At 37.6% G+C, this 18,154-nt stretch overlaps 2 protein-coding genes across 6 annotated transcripts; one reads left to right on the forward strand and one right to left on the reverse strand.

The window, feature by feature from the left end:
• Positions 1 to 356: 356 nt before the first annotated feature.
• On the reverse strand, positions 357 to 11,919 carry LOC122872328 (calcitonin gene-related peptide type 1 receptor-like). 2 transcript variants are annotated; one of them, XM_044188411.1, is made up of 13 exons: positions 11,719 to 11,919; positions 8,556 to 8,631; positions 7,495 to 7,645; positions 7,278 to 7,385; positions 6,370 to 6,482; positions 6,199 to 6,290; positions 5,256 to 5,382; positions 5,010 to 5,163; positions 4,866 to 4,926; positions 4,687 to 4,753; positions 3,234 to 3,452; positions 2,954 to 2,995; positions 357 to 1,947 (listed from the first exon to the last, which is right to left on the reverse strand). In XM_044188411.1, exons 2-13 carry the CDS (start codon positions 8,619 to 8,621, stop codon positions 1,741 to 1,743), a joined length of 1,407 nt encoding a protein of 468 aa, XP_044044346.1. In that variant the 5' UTR covers positions 8,622 to 8,631; positions 11,719 to 11,919; the 3' UTR covers positions 357 to 1,740. The 2 variants fall into 2 exon arrangements, with proteins under 2 accessions (XP_044044346.1, XP_044044345.1); XM_044188410.1 differs by having other exon boundaries at positions 7,278 to 7,388.
• A 550-nt stretch (positions 11,920 to 12,469) lies between these two features.
• zswim2 (zinc finger, SWIM-type containing 2) lies at positions 12,470 to 18,148 on the forward strand. 4 transcript variants are annotated; one of them, XM_044187363.1, is made up of 10 exons: positions 12,470 to 12,528; positions 13,260 to 13,416; positions 13,513 to 13,589; positions 14,068 to 14,108; positions 14,595 to 14,829; positions 15,189 to 15,440; positions 15,670 to 15,754; positions 16,348 to 16,430; positions 16,598 to 16,766; positions 17,231 to 18,148. In XM_044187363.1, the coding sequence occupies exons 2-10, from the start codon at positions 13,267 to 13,269 to the stop codon at positions 17,915 to 17,917; spliced, it is 1,779 nt and encodes a 592-aa protein (XP_044043298.1). In that variant the 5' UTR covers positions 12,470 to 12,528; positions 13,260 to 13,266; the 3' UTR covers positions 17,918 to 18,148. The 4 variants fall into 4 exon arrangements, with proteins under 4 accessions (XP_044043298.1, XP_044043296.1, XP_044043295.1 ...); XM_044187361.1 differs by having other exon boundaries at positions 12,478 to 12,605; XM_044187360.1 differs by lacking the exon at positions 12,470 to 12,528 and adding an exon at positions 12,643 to 12,780.
• The last annotated feature ends 6 nt before the right edge of the window (positions 18,149 to 18,154 follow it).

Raw genomic sequence — 18,154 nt, forward strand, 5'->3', positions numbered from 1 at the left:
TCTTGTAAATTGTCATAGCACACATACTGTATTATGAATAGCAGAACTATTCTCTGATTCCAACAGAGAAGGTAATTATAGTAAGCATTTTAGAGTTCAGTGCTGCACATTTAAAAGAATTTTTCCCATTCTGGGTGATTTATAACATTACAGTGAGTTAATATTAGTACTGCATGTAGAGACTGATCTCTACTTCCTGTTTTGGAAGGCTGACACCAGCAGCTCTCTGACAGGAAAGTTACCTTTTATCTCTAACTGTTGGTGACTGACTTTATCTTTACACTTACTGTAGAACTACTGGATGTTAATGACAGTAGTGCTAGTGATAATAATAATCAATCAAAGCGTCAAATCAGTGAAATATAAGTCAGTGCCTGCTGAGTTTATTTCCTGGACATCAAAATCTTTAAAGAATCTGAAAACATGTAACGACATAATGTAATGACATTTTCACTCTTTATAGTATTAATCAACCAGCTGCAGTTTGCGGTAACATAAGTAATTATAATGATGTGTTCCTAGTGGACTGGAAAAATATACAAAGTACACTAAGGGCTGTCTACATACAAAGTTCTAATTGATATTTTGTGCCTTGATATAAGTCATACTCATAACCAATCAAATATATGTACAAATACAAGCAGTTTTCAGTCATATTTTCCTCTGTGACCATCTCACAATGATCTCTCCAGCATTTTGGAATAATCTGATGTGAAGAAAAAAATAATAATTTGCCTAACAGAGCATTAACTTAAGAGATAATGCAGCTATCACCAAGCCAGACATGATAAGACAGTGTAAGTTTACGTTTCTGACAACATTTTATTGTGAACCTCATTATTTATTTTTAACTTAGCTGAAGGAAATATTACTTAAATAGAAAAGCAGTAATGACATTTAGCAAAGCAAGCTAGCTGTTCGTTTCTTCTTTTTTTAGTACTTTCTTTTACACTTTACATGTCTAGTTCTGTATGGTACTAACCACAGAAATGGTGGCACTTTGTTCTTTAACTTTCTTGAAGGCATAAAGTTTGCCTCCCTTGGCAGAAAGAGGCTAACTGCCTACCTTTTGACCTCCTCCTTCTTTGCTATTCAAGCTAGCCATGAGGCTAACTCCCAGCGACACTGGCTATGGCTCTGCCACATTAAAGATGTTCCACCACAGAGTTATGCCTACAACTAAAACCTGAAATTATTTTTCAGATTTTTGAGAGGTGGTTAAACAGGGTTTTCGTGCATTTCCTCTCACCCTCGCTAATATCTACCTATTTTTAAATTACATCAATATCCTCAAAATGCCCAGAAAAAAATCGTCTCTCTTTGCAACATCATTACAGTCTTCTTGTTCACTGAGGGCTCTTCAAGTTTATTCCACACGATGCAAAAAAGCATTAATTCCTTGTGTTCATACTTTACAGTGAGGCTGGTTGATTCATGGGGTCTTCCTTATGTCCGGCCAGAGCCCCTTTGAATATTCGTGGGATGTAAATAATGATGAAGAAACAGTGTCTTTGGTCTCAAACTCCTTCTGTTTTGGTAATATTTGTAAGAAAAAGTAAAAATATGTGAGTTTATTTTGGCTGGGAGATGGAAAAAACATCAAAGGAAAGAAAAGTTTTTACTGCCATGAACAGTAGCATAACTCCAAGAAAACAATGACATCAAGCTTCGTAACATCTTGGGAGAAGTCAAAGAAACAGTGTGCACTGAGCCTCAAGTGCCTATCGTCGAGGGCCACCTTCACACGAAAGGGCTGTCCGATCTGAATATGTCTGAGTAGCTCTTGCCGTTCATGTGCTCGGTGTGGCTTTCGATGCTGTAGCAGCGGTGGACCTCTGTGAGCGACGACGCCACGTAGGAGGCTGAGCGGAAGAAGTCGGCGTTGGCGAATGTGCCGGCGAACTGCATCCGCTGCTGATTCCAGTGTCTCCGCAGAACGCTCTGGACCTGCAGGAAGAGACACAAAGAGGATGTAAAGAGGATGGCAGGAAAAGAAAATGAAGGCTATACCTTTGTGTTTGGCTTTACAGCTAGAAAAGAGGAATGCAGTGAATGAGGCAAATCAGCTAGGAGTATCATCATGCAATACTGTAACTACAAAGCTAACAATATAGTCTTTCAATGCAAACGGGAATGCATTATTCTTCACGCTGTTAGCCTACAGTTGCATCAAAGCAGCCAAAAGTAAACACAATCCAAAATGCCCTCAAGGCATTTATTGGTGCATTCGGGGGTTCGGTTATTTTCAAATGAAATTTATTGGAAAACGTGTCTCTTTCTCTCTCTGACTGTGCCAGTTGTCTATGAACATGCACGTCATGTGTTGCAAGCAGATAATGCCCAATGGAAAAAGCAAAGAGCAAGAAAGAGAGCCAATGTGCTGCAATAGCCTGGGTTTTGGGTCGATTCAGGTCTGAAATTTTGCAGTTGCAGGCAGGTTCAGTTGCAGCTGGTCCTAAAGTCCTGAGTACTGGATGGATTTGGGTCTCAGTGTCAGGCCCTTGAAGAACTCTGAAGACATTTCATGCCTATCTGCTCTGTATTTCCAAGTTGTAGTGGGTCAAAGTAACAGCTGAATGCCAAAAAATGTGAATAAGAACTCAAGAACTTTGGCCTAACTTTATATAAACTGCACTTAAAAGATTGATTCAAGGCTATTTTTTCTCTTATAGTGAGAATTAAATATTCCTAAAACCAAAATTTTACTCAACCTAGGAAACTGAGTCAAGAGGTTAGACTGAATGAAAGTGCAACACAGGCTGTGTCTATACGCGATATAAACATAATAAAATGTCACAAAAAATCAAATTTAGCATGTTGCAGTTTAATTGGGATGAGAGACCAATGGGTTTGATGAGTTTTCTCCAGATGTACAACACATGCATTGATAAATGTAACCTTGAAACATGAGATGCCACCAGTAACAATTGGCTGAATCAAGCTCATTACTCACCTCCCCATTAAAGAAGCAGAATATTGTAGAAACCAAGAGACCCTGCATGTGAAAACATATTTGTAATTTTAAAACCACCATAGCAAAATTATTGAGGATATTACCATTTCACAGTTATGCAACAAGTCTGTACTTACTGTAGAGTTTTTAACATCACGTATTAGTGCCATTTACTGGGTAAAAGCCAATTGGTTGTTAGTATTTGGAAATGTTTTTTGCAGTGGAACAAGTTTTTTATTGGCAGTGTTGGATAAAGTGCTCCTCGTGCGTACGTACTGACCTGGTAGTGCATGAGGATTTCCATGATGTACAGGTAGATCTCAAAGACCCAGTGATCCTGGGGCTTGTATGGGAGCAGGACAAACTGGATGCCGAGCAGAGGGATGAGGATGAGGGTGGCTCTCACAGCCCTCATGTAGAGGCTGGACTCGGCCTGGTGCGTCACCCTCAGCTTGGTGATGAGAACCCGAACGATGTTCAGCAGGAAGAAAAGATTCACCTGTAATCAAAAAGGCATTTGATGCAAAGATAAAGAAAATTCCTTTATTTCAATTAAATTATTTAGAAAATACATATAAACACATGCCAACTAGATTTTTAGCTTTGACACACATAAAGGTCAGTTTATTTTTATTAAAGCTCCAATGAGATAGTAATATTTGAACAGTGAGATTATTTCCATTGTTGATTTTTGGGAGCTCAAATAGAGGAATGTGTTTGAGCGGCCAAGGCAGTCACATGTCCTCAGTACAATTGATAATGTGTTTCACTTTCAAGAGTAGAAGGCTCCAGGCTTGGCTGTGAAGTCTCATGTCAAGTTTTTTGTTGTTTGTTTTAAGTCTTTAAAGGTGGGGTTCGCAATTCTAATCCAATACACGTTTTTTGGCTCCTCCTCTATCTCCTCACGGTCCGCTATCTGTCCGTTCTGTGCGCGCTGAAAAAAACTCGGACCGAGCCACACGACACTATTCCAGCCATGATTTGTGTGTCAGGTAACGTTAAACGACTTGCCCACGGACATTCAGCTTACTTTCTAGTTTGCCAAGATATGCTGCTGTTGTGATGTTAGCTACAGTAGCAGGAGAGTTGTGTGTATCGCTGTCTGGAGCTGCTGTGCTGGCTCTGGGAAACCGTCTCGTCCTCTCTGGCTGTTAGCTTCGCAGCAGCAACTGTAGGGACAGTTTGCTAACCCACAACCTAGTTGTTCGCTCTATATCATGATATTTGTCATGGTATTGGATTTCTCCAGAATCACATACCCCACCTTTAACCATTATGCACCCTTAATTTATTAGTATTAATAATCTGAATCCACACAGTTACTAGTAACTAATGTTGTAAATAATGTGTTCTAAATAAATACAATAAGTACAATATTGGCTTCCAAAATGGAGTTAAGTAGAAGTGCAAAGTAGCATAAAATGGAAATACAAAATTGTACTTAAGTACAGTACTTGAGAACATGTACTTAGTTACATTCCACTGCTGCAAGTCACTGATTCATGACTCAAGTCTGACTTGAGTTCATGTCATGTGACTTCAGTCCACACCTGGAAGATACCAAGGCTCTGCAGACAACCACTGACTCTAAAGGAATTGCACCAACAATGCATTGTTGAGTTGACTACATAAGAGACTTTTTTGCCCAAAACACATGACGTACTATGGTCCATTGTGGCTGTGTGTCTTTATTAAAAAGTAAGTCTGGATTCCCGCAGGGGTTCAGTGCTTACCACCAATGCTGCGCAGATGGGGCCGTGGATAATGTACAGCAAAGAAGTATCTGAGCTGACCCAACATCTGTGAATGCAATGGATCCGATCATCATATCATACAGTATGGAAACACACAAAGGAAGTTGATTGATCTTTCGAAATGGTCATGTGTGGAAGTGTTGATCAAGAAGACTCACTTGTCATTGTAGTAGCAGTGGCGTGCTATTGAATGTATCACCGCCGGCACGAGTGGAAATCCTGCAGAATCAAATGAGAACATTTATGAGATTTGAGTGAAATGCGCATAATTAAATGAAATATTTACATAAATCCTCACTTACCCCACCCCAGCAGATAATACCACATGAGATGCTGTTTCTCTGCAAACACTGCCACAACAATCAGAGTGTGCAGGTAGATGCCCTCACAAAGCATCCAGAAGTAGTTACAGCTCAGCAGATACAGGTGGATGAACATGAGCAGCTTACAGCTTGCCTAGAAGGAAAAAGCGAGTGTCATGTCTTTACTGAAAACGTAAAAGCCAAGTTATGTCTGGGAAAATAAATGAATAAAGTCAAATCACTCACAGAATCGTTATACGTGTGTCCCTGTTTCTTCACCACTGTTGTGAGCCAGACGACGGTGATGATTGAGTTTAGCACGAATGAGAGGAAGAGGTTTTTGTGGAGTGTTATCCTCTGGCAGCTCAGGCTCCTGAGGGCAGCGGAAGAGGAGACACACATAAGACACATATTCTGACATTTCATTAGTTTGATGGATTTGCCAAGAAATTCAACAACTAGCTCAAAATTTTCTAATAAATTAAGTGTGGCTGTGCAAGAAATAAGGCAACAATTCTATGGAAAACTGTTAATACAGTATACAGTAACTACAAGCTTTATTAGGTATAACTAATGGATTTATTTGTGTTAGTAAATCATTTATTAATGCTTTATAGATATGTACTGTGTCTGGTGTTTATTGTCCCAGTTTGACCATTTATAGTAGCTCCAGACTTTATGAATTATTGTCGTGGACGAACCCTTTATTAATGATTTACTAACATGTACAACTGCAGGAGCCATCTGTTAGCCATCTGTTAGTCTGAAGTTATAAATGTTAATAAATTATTCATCAAGAGTCATATAGATTTCTTATTTTCTAATAAGTCGTCACGTATTGAGTCATAAATGTCAATAACTTGTTCATTTTTTTATTTTGAGTTTGGATAACTTGAATTGAAAGCAAGAGCACTTAAGATTTGACATTTAAATTAATACGCATTTGATGTTTTCTACTGTTTATCAGAAAGTCTTAATAAAACATGCCTCCCTTCGGCTAATTTATACAATAGTTGTCGATTTTTTGCAACCTGGCAACTCAAAAGCCTGGAAAAGTGGTATTAAATCATTTTACACATGCTAAGTCTGCATATTTTGTTAAATTGTTTTATTCATGCAGATGCTTTGCGTGACATTAAAAACACAAGGTTTTAGTACATTTAAAAATTAAAAAGGGAACCACACTTACTTAAAATGGAAGAATATTCCTAATGATATGAGCAATGATACCAGCGACAGGCCATGACCAATCATAACCAAGTAGAAGTGAGTCATTGCCGCCTGCAAGAAAACACAATGAATACAACTTCACAGCCAAAGTGCCTTTCTTTATTTTATGATTGTCTTTATTCCTCCTTACTGTCCCGTGATGTGTGGTGTTGGCTTTGCAATTTGTGAAGTTTGTCCATGTCCTGTTGCTCTCTGGGTGGCGTCCCCACTCGCCTGTCTCTGTGCAGACTTTGGATGCCATCGCTGTTAACAAATTTTGAGATTAGGCATCAGGTGTAAAGAAACGACCGTCTCTCTTTTTAATATGTCGATGATTTGAGATCTACTTAGCTAGTGTTCTAAATAGCTTATACTAAAGTTATAATTCAACATTTTGGGAAATAGTCTCATTCAATTTCTTTTTGAGAGATGAAAAGATTGATACTACTCTTATGTTTGTGTGCTACATACATAGCTGGAGTAGCCTAGCTTAGCATAGCAGAGCAAAACAGTTAGCCTGGCAACATGTAACCCTTCCTAAAATCACAATTTTACATTTAACAAACAATTTATTGGTTTTACATTTCTGTTTGTGCACAGATTAAACAAATGGGATACAGCATGCTAATTAGTGAGCTTTAGAGTTAATTGCTAGATGTATTTTTAAAATTTGGAGAAAGCCAAGCTAGTTGTTTCCCCTGCCTCTAGTGTCTATGGTAGTCTTTATGCTAGGCTAAGCTAACCATGTACTGACTGCTCCATACTTACAGACATAAGTGTGTTATCAATCTTCACATCTAACTCTTGTCACAACCATCATCAGAAAGCTAGCTGAACAGTTTCTTTAAATATCATCTGCACAGAAACTGCACTTAAAAACATTAGCGTTGCAGATATATAGGAGTCTTTTTATGCTCTAAGTTGGTAAATGTCCGGACTTATTGCCAGTTTGACAGTCTCAACTCAGCTTTACACAAAATATTAAAGGTTAATGAAGTTAGTAATAGCTAAGATATTGTTACTGAATTGACAGAAATCAGAGATGGCAAAGAAATTTACCACGAGGGTCAAAATCTTTATAGTAGTCTGGACAGCTCTGCTCTGTTAGGCCAACTTCAGTTGCATCCCAGCACAGCCACCCATCCCACGTGGTGTTGCACTCTGGTCCTGCTGAAAACAAACAACCCAAAGTAATATATTAGGGTGCAATGGAAAATAGTAACATCAAAAAGTCTTCTGTTAAGTCATCACAGGCTTTTTGATTTCATCTTCTCACCTATTGTTTTTGTTTTGCGGTGTGATTCTTTCACAATGCGCTGGAAACATTCGTACTGGGCCATGGCGATTTGGTTCCGTGTCGACTGATGTTCACCCTGATGAGTCAGATGTTCCTGGTAATCATCTTCAGGGCTTGCCCCCACAAACAGCTGAGATTATTGAAATTCAGCATGCGAACACACACAGACACACAAACATACAGAATGAGACTGCAACTGTCAAGCAAACTCAAACAAACAAGAATTTAAGCAAATAAAATACATGATATAGATCATTTTGATGCAATTTGTTATTAGAGTACATCTATAACAATTGTGACAAAGTCAAAGCTAAAAGTGAGGCAGTCTAATGAGGGATGCTCTAAAGTTGCATTATGGGAAGTGTAGGATCAAGTTCAATCTGTCTCTCATAAGTCCCTCAATTTTATAGAAGTGCAATACTAAATCCCTGGTGCACCCCTTTAAGGACCGCATAAGGACTATTAGATTATTCAGCTAATCAAGTAAAGAGTTTGAAATGACAGGAGGGGACTGAATGCTGCTTTTTAGAAGCGAATAAATTGTATGTAGTGGAGAAATTTAGTTATGATTATAAATATTCTAAGAACAGAAGATCATACACAGATTTAGTACTGGGATCATATTTGATCTAATGTCACCAATGTATGGCCAAAGTACAGGAAATACAGAAACGTAAACACCTAAAAATATATATAATAAAATAAAACAACTAATATGATACTTGTGATTATCTTTGGTTGACCACATGGGTTATTACATAAGTTATTAGAAATGCGTGATAGAAGCCTGTTGTTGTTAATATTACCCTGTAGCAACTGCTGTGACCATTTCCAACTTTTAACCATGGATTTCATGCTTGTCACTTTTGTTTAGGAACATTTTTAATTGTTTGATTTAAGGAACTTGCCTCAAAACTGAAGGGATAATCTAAAAATCATTGGTGAAACTACTAAGAAACAAAGACTGCTTCTCTTAAGTCATGTGAAGGTGACATATTTAGCTAAAAACAAAAACTGCACAGTTCAGATACAGCAGCTACCTTATTGATGGCGCACAGGCCCAGGAGAAACATGAAGCTGTTTAGATCCATCTGTGCCCTGATCATCACGGGTATTCTGAGGAAAGTTGACAACAGTTTGTAACTGAGAAAAGGAACGCATATTAATTTTCTGTTTCTATACATGAAAACAATACACACTTGGACAAATGAAACACATACAATAGTGATGCTTTCTGATTCATATATGAAACCATACACAGGTGTACAGTACAGTTGATGTTCACTCCTATTTCTGTTTCACTGGAAGTTATTTTTATGCGATTCGGAGGAACAGGTAAAAATTTTAGCACTATCCAAAATAGTTTCCCCTAGAGCTCAATAAGAAAAATGCTTCCTGAGATGCAGCAGCTGCTAACGTGACCCAACACACGATGTGTTGACAGGATCCAAACTGCAGTTCACGTGCTCTGCGCTGTCACACCCATAATCAGCATATTTGTTATTTTTCTTTTTTCGTGTGTAATGTGTAATTTATTTAGTACGTTTTTATTTTTATTTTAATTCCTTCATCATAATGTTTAGATACCAAAACTGCCATGTAGTTAATGTCCTATTCCTAAATCAGAACTCAGCTTGTACAGCTTAAGTTTTAAACTGAGTTTTACTTTAAAACTTTGCAATTATATTAAACAATGTCCAGTTCCCTAACCTTTGCCCAAATCAAAGTCACGTAAACAAAACAGTACAACTATCTCTCCAAACCCATATGTTTTATTAGTAATAGCAGATCTCCCCTTTTTGGACATTGGGGGTTACAGATTTAGCCTTTTGCTTCCTCTGTTCCCCGCTGCTTCCTTCCTGCATGCTTATTATGCATGTTCTTAACCAAGGTTTAGTCAAAAGACATCAATATGGCAGCAAGAGCATGTGCTGCAAACTCACTTACATGCCGCATACAGATGTTTTCATCAGCTAACTAAATGCTTCATGTGCAGGGTGTGCAACATATGCATGCAGCAACTTACTGTTTCAGTGATACACATTAGTTGGAAACACTTAATGAAAAAATGGAAAACTGTGTGTTACAAATTTCCAATCTAGCTCAATTCTTTCATAATACCCTAACAGATTAGCTGAAACAGAAATGATTTTGCTATGAAGAGTTAATTCTTTCCAGATTACAGATTAGATTTTCATTTTACATTTTTCTCCAACCACAGTAGACAGATTGGATCAGACAGAAGAGGTGTGACAGTCAATGTGAAAGCAGTGGAAAGTATGATAGTTCTAACTTGGTAAAAATAGTAAAAGCAGAGGTTGTGTTGGCACTTGCATTTGTCAGTGGTACTGTGTGAATGTTACTGTATTTGACTATTTTTTAGAAAAAAATTCCCTGTCACTCTTTCTCTCATGTAGTTGCTGCACAGCACATAAAATCACAATCTATAGTTTTATTTTGGGAAACATTTGTGATTCATGATGAGCTGCACCCTGCTGAGCCAGCCACTGTTATTAACAAGTGCAATTGCCAGTGATGAACTGTTACGCCTTATTGTACAAGGACAATTTCATTTTCAAAAAACAAATACACATTATTGGAAATTCAGGCTACAAAACAATCAATACAAAAACTAGCAATACATCATGATATTGTTTAAAGTGAGTAAATATGTATGATGAACAAAAGGTCTTGGTGAAAACTGGTAATAGAGACTGGATGTTTTATATTTAGATATTTTTATTAAAATATATTATTTATTTTATGTTTTTTTTTCATACAATATCATATATATCAGTATATCATGGACCTAAGCTAGTTTGCAACACCCGTTCCTATAGGCCTTTATACAAACACACACAACTCAACAAGAAAACACTACAAAACAGCACTAAATACAGTAAAAAAATAAAATAAAATAAAATACCATGAAATCCTAATCAAAATCACCTGATCATGACTAAAACTTCAAAATTATCCCAATCATGAGTTCTAAGGAATAATGAGTTCCAAGTATTGATCCCTCAAACAGAAAAAGACATCTGTCCAAAGGAGGTTGGTGGCTAAGTTTAATATTTGCAAATTAGTTTAACATACTTAACCACATATTTTGTTTCATAATAATATGGCAGTGGTGAGCTCTTACCAGCTTCACGGTTTCTGATGAGTCTAAATGATGACTCTTCATTCTTATGTACCTACAGTGTGTTATTAATCAGAGCTCATGAAGAAGCAAATGTGATTTCCATGTATCTCTATCACTACATCACTACAGTTTAAAATCACCCCCACATTTCTTAAAAAGCAATCTTTATTTAAAGTTCAGCGCTCTCATTTCTGATACAGCATTATCATTTTGTAATCTAACAATTCACTGTGAAGGTCAAAATCTTTCTAACTTTGTCCTCTAAGTCATGTTACAGTATGAGAGTGACACTTTTCCCAAATTACTCATTTGGAATAAAAAACTGTTTATAATATAATGACACAGACCATGTTAATTTCCAACTCCCCCGACTGCTAATTCAGGAAATCTTTGTCAGTTTATAAGATTAATATCTTCTCGAACACACCCAAAGACACACTGTATATCTCTCTGATGGCCTACAAAGACACTTAATAACTCAAAGTGTAGTTACTCCCTTACTGTGTGGGCCATCTGTACCAGAACATGAGGATTTACACACTTTACCATGTGAGGTAGCCTTTATTAGAAACACATTAGTCCAGGAAATCCCATTTCACCACTGTATGTCCGCCATGTGAGCACATTTTCCTTTTTACGTGTGACAGAATTACAGGTTGGTTGAGCGTATTCATCATATCGGAAACATTATTTTGCTATAGTACTTTAAAGAAACCCTCAAATATGTGGCCAAAAATTAGGAACTGTCACACAGTCTCTCAACACATTAGCACTAAGTTCTCCTCACTTTACACCTGGAGTGCCTGAAGACATAAATATGTAGTGTTTCAACGTGAGAAGCACTGTGTACATGTGAGCAGCCTTCTACAATCTCTACTCATGTGTTTTGTGGTATACATGAATTTGCTCACACTCATTTAAAGAGGCAAGTATGCATCTAATCCCCCCCCCCAAAAAAATGAACATTTGACCTGTTTTCAGCACTGTAACCACAACAGTGCTTGCACAGTAATCACAGTCTACATGCTGACAAACTGTTAACTATTAAAGAAACTTACCTTTGGAGGAGCAGAGAAATAATAAAACACAGTGTTTGCCACTTCTCGAAGAGTAATCCTTCAGTCTGAGAGTTTACCTTTTGCAGGAAAAGAAAAACAATGTAACACCGTTTTCGTGATTTCTTCAGTGTGAGTGTTTTGCATCAGAGTCAGAGGCGACACAGAGCTGTCCTGATAAAAACTGACCAGGGCTGTGCATGACATCACATGCTTGCCTTTTGTGGAGGCAGACAGAGGGACATCCCTACAGTGTAATGGACATTACAAAGCGTTGATATAATTGATAACCATTAAACAGTATCATATATATTATGTATAATATATACAACATGAAAAAAAGTGAACTTTAATGTCCTGGCTGTTCTGTAAATCATAAACAACTTCACGAATTTACTGTATTGCATAGCTGCTGTTACTCAATGTGCCTGCTTAGGTCTTGCTTGTTTATCTGTGTTTCTTTTTTTTAATCTATGACTTTTATACTTATGTTATACTAATACTAATGGAAATACTACTGTTAATATTGATTAACATGGCAGTAAAAAAAACCCACTAATAATCCCATTCCTAATCCTATCAACAAGTTAAGTCCCAGACCCAAAAGACTTGCCTGGCTGTTAACTGTATTAGAAATATACAGTATATTATTCAAAGAGATAATTTTTCATTACATAACTGCTGTGAATCTGGTATTACAAAACGGACCAATCAGCAAGAGGGTTTCTATTCCTTAGCAACGCCGCCCTCTGCAGGGCAACAGTCAGGTTACCATGGCTACAGCTTTTTTGTAACCTTGCTCTACAAAGTGGAGTAAGTAAGTTACGGCTAGTCTTTAGGAATTGTATTGACAAATATAGGTACTTTTTGAAATGTGTATGCCTCGGGAGGTAAGTTTATTGAAATTTATTATTAAACTGAAAGAGTTACCGTTTGTTTCAACGGAGCCCAATAGATATTTAGATCCCAATAGCCTGCATTAACCGGAAGTAGCGACAAGGTGTATGCTAGGTTAATTAGCCTAATTACTGTTAAGCTAGCAACAACGTCAGTGTCACATTTAAGGTAACCGTCGTTTTTCTGTCTTTAAAATGGGATAACGTTAACGTGTGGCTATGTGATAGCTGAGGAGAAAATAAAAAAGTTAAAAAACACAAGGAATTCCGAGCTATAAGATACCATTCGGTATTAAATTAGTCGTACAAGTCGTGGAGATTAATAGCTAAATTACCTGCTCGTTTTCAAAGCCAAATGCAAGGTGTATCCTGGTTTCTGTTAAAAGTTGGTGAGCCCGAAAAGTCTTTGGATAAGTACAAGTATAGCTTTTTTTGAGCGACTTTATAACTGTACGGTGGGGACAAAGAGAAACAGATTCGTGAAACAGAGATTTTAAGATGTATATTTACAATACCAAGCCAAGACTCAAACTGAGCAAAACATTTCATAAATGCTTTATCCAAAGCACCCTTTATTTGCCTTTATTTATATCAAACCTTTAACCTCCTGGCAGTTTTTGATACTCTGTACCCTCATTTATTCTGCAGTGACAGGATGTTCAGGAAAAATGCCTGGAGGAACACAGTCAGTGATGCAGTGAGTTTCCACCAAGACCAAGCCCTCAACACAACTATATTTCTCCTGAAATCCTTCGGCCCAACAGGATTTCTGCTCAGAGAGGACGGAGAGGCCAGAAACTTCAAGGTAAATCATTCTCTGATTCAGGATGCATATTGCTCAAAATCCCCCAAAATGTTATGTATCCTTACCAAAGCATGTTCTCTTGTTAATGTTGTTCAGGTGTGCTTGGGTGACCCACATACGTGCACTTGCCCTGTGTTCACCAAGGAGCAGGAGCCATGCAAACACATATGCTGGTATCAATAACGCACAGAAAAAGATTAACACACCAGGAGGTTTTAACCAATGATATTGCCCAAGGTCCCTTTTTTATTGTTATGGAAAACCATGGATTTTTGGAAAATGTGACATTTTTGAAGGACGTAATAACTGGGATTGGGTATCTAGTCTCACTAAATTTTGGACACTGACCAAATTGTGTCCATAGTGCAAAGTATGAAACTGTAAAATAATAATGACAGTTGGATTCTTAGTGTTGTTTACTTTTTTGATCAGACATTGCCTAATATAATTTACATTTTGTTACTTTTTTACTGTATTCAGGCTAAATTCTGGCATGGCTGTTTTGTTAAGACAACTTTAAATATGGATTAATCTTAGATGTTTGACTTAGTTAAAGTACAAGAAGAATATTTTAAGTTTAAGTTTTTTTTAAATATATTTTAAAAATTCTAGTAATGACCCCTAATGAACCTCTAATCTTTATCATTGCAGGGTTTTACTGCGGAAATTCAGACTGCCCAGAGAACATGAATGTAAGTTGTTTTGAATTTTAAGAAAAGTTTAATTTTTTGTTTTTACACTGATTGCGTACTGTACCTTTTTTTTTTTTTTTTTTTTTTTTTTTTTTAAATTCAGTTACATTGTTAAAAAATTGAAAAGAGACTTGAAAAAAGAATTTCCAGTTTAAGGTTTAGTATTGTTTTGGTTCTTCGAGGCCTCATTTGATTGGTTTGTGACACATTGAGAAGTACTTGAAAAAAATGAAAGGTCAACAAAACCCATATTACACCTAGCTTCAGAGCAGTGATACAATTCCTTCTAATCCTGTATAATATGGACATCACAATGCTGATTTAATAGACTAGAGTTAAATTAATACTATTTTATGCTGTGTGTGTATTTCAGGTTTAACACTGAAACATTTGCTGTGTGAAGTTTGCAGGCAATGTTAAAGAACTGACCCACCCTTGTACATGTCCTCCTGTTGATATGCAATGTTAAAAATATCTCTGCTCTAGATTCATTTCAGCATGGACTTGTGGAGAGACAGATCTTGGAGGTGCTCCATGGTTTACACCAAACCAAAGCCCACCGGATGGAAGATGATCCTTCTACTGCTTCTAGGACCCCGAGCCAACCAGTCATGGGCCAGGAGGCTGGAAGTGTGTGCCGGAAAGTGATCCAAGCCCAGGATGTGTGTCCTATCTGTCAAGAAGAGTTGCTGGAGAAAAAACAGCCCGTGTCTTACTGCAGGTGTGTAGACGGCTGTGGTCAGACTAGGGTCGGGGTTTCACACATTGTTATTGTTTCAGTACAGTCATGTTTCACGATGATGCAAGATGTTCTAGTCAACCAGTTGTTTCAGTACTGGCCAGAACATGACCCCATAAAGCTTTATCAGTCCCAATACAGCACATCCAGCTGTTGACATACAGAGTGTTTGGAGGAAACCACCAGCACAGATTTTCGGATGTAATTAAGTTCAAATCTCCTGATATTCCCAGAAGAGGACATTTCATTCAAACACAAAGAAATTATGTAAAAAATGTTTATTCTCAGCATTGTGCAGATAGATTTTCTGCACTCTCACGTGCTGTCCTTGTCTCTTCCAGGTTTGGTTGTGGCAATAATGTCCACATCTCTTGCATGAAGGTGTGGGCGGATCACCAGAGACTCTCAGGCAGGGAAGAAACAGTGAAGTGCCCTCTGTGCAGGGAGGACTTCAGCTCTTTGAAGTTGTTGCAGGAGCAGGTGAAAAACACAGCAAAGCTCTTCACTGCAGCTGAAAGAGAGAAGCCAGACAGACACCTGGGAGTTCTCTGTCACAGCTGCCGGGTCTGCCCTGTCACTGGCAAATGTTTCAAGTAAGAAAGTGGCAGTCGTAAATAAGTTGGGGGGAAAATTTTTGAAAAACATATGTAACATAAGTCGTCTGCATTGTACAGTTTCAATCACAGTATTCACAGTATGGCGATTGGCAGTTCACTGTAATGAATATATAGAGATAGATTTTGTGATGCTGAATATTTCAGTAAATTTCCTAGTCATGCAGTGCTCCCATGTCTTCTTTAATCCCTGTTATAATTTTTTCAGATGCATGGTCTGCAGTTACTTCTATCTATGTGAGGACTGCTCAACTAAGGGCCGCCACCCACAGCATCCGTTCGCTTCACGAACAGTAAGCTATTTGGATTGAGCTTTGAAAAAATACTCGCACTGCATCAGCTAATCTCCCACCTCAGTCTTCAAGCATTACAAAATACAAGTCTTATTATTATAATAATAATAATAATAATAATAATAATAATAATAATTAATAAATTAAAAAACTTTATTTATAGAGCACTTATCAAAACAAAGTACAAAGTGCTTCACAACAAGAGAAATAAAATACCACAGTGAATGACGAAATATAAAGAAATAAAATACACAAAAACAATAAAATAAACAGCCAGTTCAGGTAAAATCAGGATATGCTTTCAGATAAAAATGTGTTTTTAAGAAGAGACTTAAACGAAGACACTGACTCAGACAACCTAAGTCTTGATCAACAAACAATGATTCAAATAACACTAAACATTGCAGTGGTCTTAATGCCACACATTGCCTTAATATACTGTAAATACCTTATGGAACTGGCCATTGTGAAGTGAAGTTGTCCTATTTCTGTTGGTTGTGAGAAGTTTTAAAGAACAAGCATAACTTCCACTATAAGGGACAAAATAAACACCCAAAGAAAATAAAAACTAAACTTGACTAAATCTCAAACAGAAAAGGAGAGAAAAGTGGCACCTTGTGGCAGAGGACCCGAGTGATGAACCGAGGGGAGCGACCTTTCAGCCTGCAAATGACAGGTGAGTTCTTGAATACATCCAGAAAATCCATTTTGTCTTTGTTAGATGAATATGGCCAGATTCACTCTGAAAACTCGTAGTACAAAAAATGTCTTGGTTACAAGAATAACTGTTGCTTTTTTCTGATATGCTCATTTTTGCTCACTATTTCCCATCTTGCTACTCAGCATCATCTCTGTAGCTGCAGACCCTCTACCAAAAAGCGTGTTGGGGTGTCTACCTATGGTCAGGGTGAGATCGGGATCTCGGCTTTTGGATGAGGGACAGCAGTGTCGGATCTGTCTGCAGGATTTTAGCCTGGGCCAGCGCGTCCGAACTCTGCCCTGCCATCACAAGGTAAAACTTTTCACTATGCTTGCATTATCTTAATGTCATTATAATACAAAGTATTTAAATTCACATCATTAAGAGATCACATTTATGTTTAGTACATTATTTCAGATTGCGCTTTAGTACACCAAAATCCTAAATTTAAACAAAGTGGGTAAGCTCAATACTAAATCAGAGGAAATTTAAATATTTACAACAGTGAGAAAGTATTGTGACTATCTGCACTTAATTCTAATCCAACTCAACTCAATACTCAATCTATTTTTATTCTGTATCTGTGAAGTACATCAAGTTACTTAATGCATATCAGAACCCAGACTGCTGAGACAATATATTATAACTATAAAATCATAATGATTTAAACAACTGTAATGCAAAAAACTTTACAAAATCCCCTCCTCTCTCTCACCCTTCCCCCCTCTTACATGTTCTCTCACACACACACACACACACACACACACACACTTCAGTTCCACGCAGACTGTGTGGATGGGATCCTGCAGAAGTCAAACTCCTGCCCCTTGGATGGATATGTCATTTATAACCCCCTGACTTGGAGAACCAGTGAAAGGAAGACCTCCCCTAAGTTGGCCTCATGCCTTTTCAGTGGCTGTGCCAAACGACCAGAAAACAACTTAAAGGACCTGTTTATTCCAGGTGTGGCACTTTGGGACAGGAACACTAAAGTCACTCCCTCACACGGTTCTCTTAACTTAGATGTGCTAACAGGCTCTTCAGTAACTTTAAACACCCCACAAAAGTTAATAACTGACAGGTTTCAAGGCTTGTGCATAGCTACAACGGACACTGTGACGAAGAAAGGAACAAGAGAGTTGCAGAGAAAACAAACTCTTTTTATTCCTGAAAGCAGCTCTTCTTTTGATCACCTAAGTAAATCTGACTCAAGTGCACGTTCCTCAAAAAAGACAGTGAGAAAACAGATCAGAGAGCAACCACACTTGAACCTTTTTGTTGGTTTGTGGAGACCAGAGTCAGACCACACAGCCACAGTGGCCTTTCCTGCGAGGCGAACTAGACTGCAACCCAAAAGGACAGACGTGGTAACCATTAAAGATACAAACAACAGACTCATTTCAGAGCTAAGAATGACTGGAGTCTTGATAAACACACAGAATCAGAGAAGGACAGAGGATTAAAATAGTTTTTTTTAAACTTAGGTGGGTTGAATGTTTAAGGTTTCAGTTGTGTATCTGCACTTATTTTCCTTTAACTGTTTATAAAGTGCAATAAATCAATCAAGTATACATGTGTAACCCCTTAAAAAAGATGTAAATCTGAAATATTGTTTTTGTGTTTGTGTCATTTTGCTGAAATTACATTTCTACATAAGTATATGCTTCAATGTTGAAAAAGGATTGAAATCATCTTCTGAA

This window comes from Siniperca chuatsi, linkage group LG24 (genome assembly GCF_020085105.1).
Source record: "Siniperca chuatsi isolate FFG_IHB_CAS linkage group LG24, ASM2008510v1, whole genome shotgun sequence".
Lineage (NCBI taxonomy): Eukaryota > Metazoa > Chordata > Actinopteri > Centrarchiformes > Sinipercidae > Siniperca > Siniperca chuatsi.

What these genes read in the sequence shown, in the direction of transcription:
- zswim2 (XM_044187363.1), top strand. Translation starts at nt 13,267, where the DNA reads ATGTTCAGGAAAAATGCCTGGAGGAACACAGTCAGTGATGCAGTGAGT. An exon ending in CCATGCAAACACATATGCTG is followed by an intron (nt 13,590 to 14,067) that starts GTATCAATAACG and finishes TTATCATTGCAG; the next exon opens with GGTTTTACTGCGGAAATTCA. An exon ending in ATCCGTTCGCTTCACGAACA is followed by an intron (nt 15,755 to 16,347) that starts GTAAGCTATTTG and finishes AATCTCAAACAG; the next exon opens with AAAAGGAGAGAAAAGTGGCA.
- LOC122872328 (XM_044188410.1), bottom strand. Translation starts at nt 8,621, where the DNA reads ATGATCAGGGCACAGATGGATCTAAACAGCTTCATGTTTCTCCTGGGC. An exon ending in GTATTATCTGCTGGGGTGGG is followed by an intron (nt 4,927 to 5,009) that starts GTAAGTGAGGAT and finishes TTGATTCTGCAG; the next exon opens with GATTTCCACTCGTGCCGGCG. An exon ending in CACTGCTACTACAATGACAA is followed by an intron (nt 4,754 to 4,865) that starts GTGAGTCTTCTT and finishes TTGCATTCACAG; the next exon opens with ATGTTGGGTCAGCTCAGATA.